Raw genomic sequence first — 2,463 nt, 5'->3', positions numbered from 1 at the left:
TGTAAAATATTCTTATATGTAATTTAATTTGGATAGATGTATTTGAGAGTATTTTGTTAAACATCATTAACTATATGTAAAAACCATGTTTAACACTGAATTTGTTTTGCTTGCAGTGTTTCCTCTCTTACGGCTTTCTCCTACCCCGGCAGATGACTACAACTTTAATTTAGATGATAATGAAGGAGTTTGTGATCTGTTTGATGTCCAGATACTAAATTATTAGATTCCATGGACTCTCGGGACTGTTATCTACCTCTAACTGTAACATTTTAGACTTCTTAATAACCTAAGTATTTAAAATAATGAATGTAACATCTTTTTAGTTCACTGATTCTGAAGTGTTCTCTAATACTTTCTTTTTTACTTCACAAAACTTCAACCATAAAAACAAAGGCCTTTTTCAGGGGAAAAGGTGATTTAATACCTACAAATCCCCTCCACCCTCAAGTAATTATATTCTGGGATTTCAGCTTTTCCTCCAATTCTGAATCCTTCTGTTTTTTTTTTTTTTTTTTTTTTCCTCTTATGAGAGGAAAGTTAAAGTAGACTTACGGCCATCTAAAACAAAAAAAAAGTTGGCCAACAGCTCATCACTTGTTTGTCTTGTATTTTTTTACTGCCACGAAACTGTCCATATTTCTGCGTGTCCTCCAGTCCAAACACACATTCACTGCCACTTATAAAGTGAAGGATGTAAAGTAGGATATATTAACTGTTTCAGTGAACACATTTTGTGACGTGCCTTCTGTTTTAGCACTTTAAGTTTATCACATTTTGTTGACTTCTGACATTCCACTTTCCTAGATTATAGGAAAGATCTGTTTATGTAGTTTGTTTTAAAAATGTGCCAATGCCTGTACATTAACAAGATTTTAAAAATGTGCCAATGCCTGTACATTAACTGTATAAAACATTTAATTTATTGGTCTTTTTGGGGTATCTGCTGTATCTCCAGTGTATTACAACTGAGCCATTAATCTTGTCGCTTCATCAACATTAACTGGTTCGTTTTTATGACACTGCTGAGGAATCAGCTGTTTCTGCAAAGGTTCAAGGGAAAGGCCTTTTGAGAAATGGGCAAGTTCCTTTTGTATATCTACAAAAGCTTTATTCACTCTGTTAACTTTTTCATCATTCACAATGTTTATCTTAAGATTAGTGGTAATTGGTTTTGCTTTGTTTTTAGACTTAAAGTTTTTTTGGCTGGCTATATGAAATACATTCCTGGACTTCTGCCCTCTTAGTTTGTTCTTGGCCATTGTCTTCAATACCCTCATGCAGCAACTCACGCTCCGACTGACACCATCTACACGCAGAAGATCTTCGATATCTTTCTATCTTGAATCTACTGTAAGTCTCAGCAGTATATTCAAAAATAGGTGATCTTACTCTTTAGAAAACATTCTTCTCTCTTACCTTCTGTGACCTAACCTTTTAGCACCTCCTTCTCATTTTGGGTTGCTGGTTTTTACTCCTCTGAATTCATCAGGCCATAGTCATGAAACTTTTGATTTTCTCTACGTAAGTTCTTTTTCTTTGTGATATTTTCCCTGGTCTTGCTCTAAACATCACTCTCATTGATGACTCTCATCCTGTTTTCATGGGTGAGAATCAATCATTGATCTGACATCTCCATTTTTAAATCTAGCAGACTTCTGAAACTTATGATGAAAATAGATCATTTGATTATCAGTACCTACCCTTGAGCTTTTCTTCATACATTCTCCTTAATCTTAGGGAATTCCATCACTATACACCAGTCACTCGAGTCCAAAACCTAGGAGTTCTTCATTTATACCATTTCTCATCTCTCATATTGAATCTATTAACAAGTCTTCTGGGATCCATCAGAAATGTCAAATACAAATCCATCCACTTCTCTATGCATACCACCATCCTTGAATTCAAGTCAAGATTTTCTCCCCTGAACCTTGAAAATAATCTCCTAATCATGTTCCCTGCTTTAATTTTTGCCCCCATCTTCAACCTCTTTTTTATACAGAAGTCAGAGGGTTCTTTTTAACTCATTGGTCAGCCATTGCTTTTCTAATTTACAACCTCTTAAGAGATATGTGATATACTAAGAATATAGTCCTTGTCCCTTACCTAGAGGACTCTACATTATCTGGCTTCTGCTTACCTCTCCAACCTCATCTTGAACTGTTAGCATCCTCACTCACCAAAATCAAGACCCACTGGCTTCTTTGGGTTTTTAAGGAACACTCTGGATTCAGAATTTAGCTGATTTTCTATTGGAATGTTCTTTGAATCTTTGTATAGTTAGCACTTTAGTTTTATTCAGATCTTAGGTCAAATGTCCCTTCTGAAATAAGCTTGCCAGGGTAAAACACTGGATACTCAGTTGAATCTGAACTTCAGTTAAACAATATTTTTTAGTGTTACAAATATTGCACAGAATATAAACATACAAATAGTAAATGTTGGTTATTTGAAATTTAG

General features: G+C 34.7%; 1 protein-coding gene across 2 annotated transcripts; it reads right to left on the bottom strand.

The window, feature by feature from the left end:
* Positions 1 to 914: 914 nt before the first annotated feature.
* Positions 915 to 1,310, bottom strand: LOC112821085 (ribosomal biogenesis factor-like). Of its 2 annotated transcripts, XM_073898349.1 has the most exons (2): positions 1,143 to 1,310; positions 915 to 1,037 (listed from the first exon to the last, which is right to left on the bottom strand). In XM_073898349.1, exons 1-2 carry the CDS (start codon positions 1,278 to 1,280, stop codon positions 963 to 965), a joined length of 213 nt encoding a protein of 70 aa, XP_073754450.1. In that variant the 5' UTR covers positions 1,281 to 1,310; the 3' UTR covers positions 915 to 962. The 2 variants fall into 2 exon arrangements, with proteins under 2 accessions (XP_073754450.1, XP_025724070.1); XM_025868285.2 differs by having other exon boundaries at positions 915 to 1,310.
* Between the last annotated feature and the right edge of the window lie 1,153 nt (positions 1,311 to 2,463).

This window comes from Callorhinus ursinus, unplaced genomic scaffold (genome assembly GCF_003265705.2).
Source record: "Callorhinus ursinus isolate GAN/ISIS: 27379988/994484 unplaced genomic scaffold, GSC_fseal_2.0 scaffold1, whole genome shotgun sequence".
Lineage (NCBI taxonomy): Eukaryota > Metazoa > Chordata > Mammalia > Carnivora > Otariidae > Callorhinus > Callorhinus ursinus.
Note: the sequence above shows the minus strand (reverse complement) of the source record. Positions and strands in the feature narration are given on the sequence as shown.

Bases quoted from the DNA above. Each gene is read 5' to 3' on its own strand.
- LOC112821085 (XM_025868285.2), bottom strand. From the start codon at position 1,280: ATGAGGGTATTGAAGACAATGGCCAAGAACAAACTAAGAGGGCAGAAG.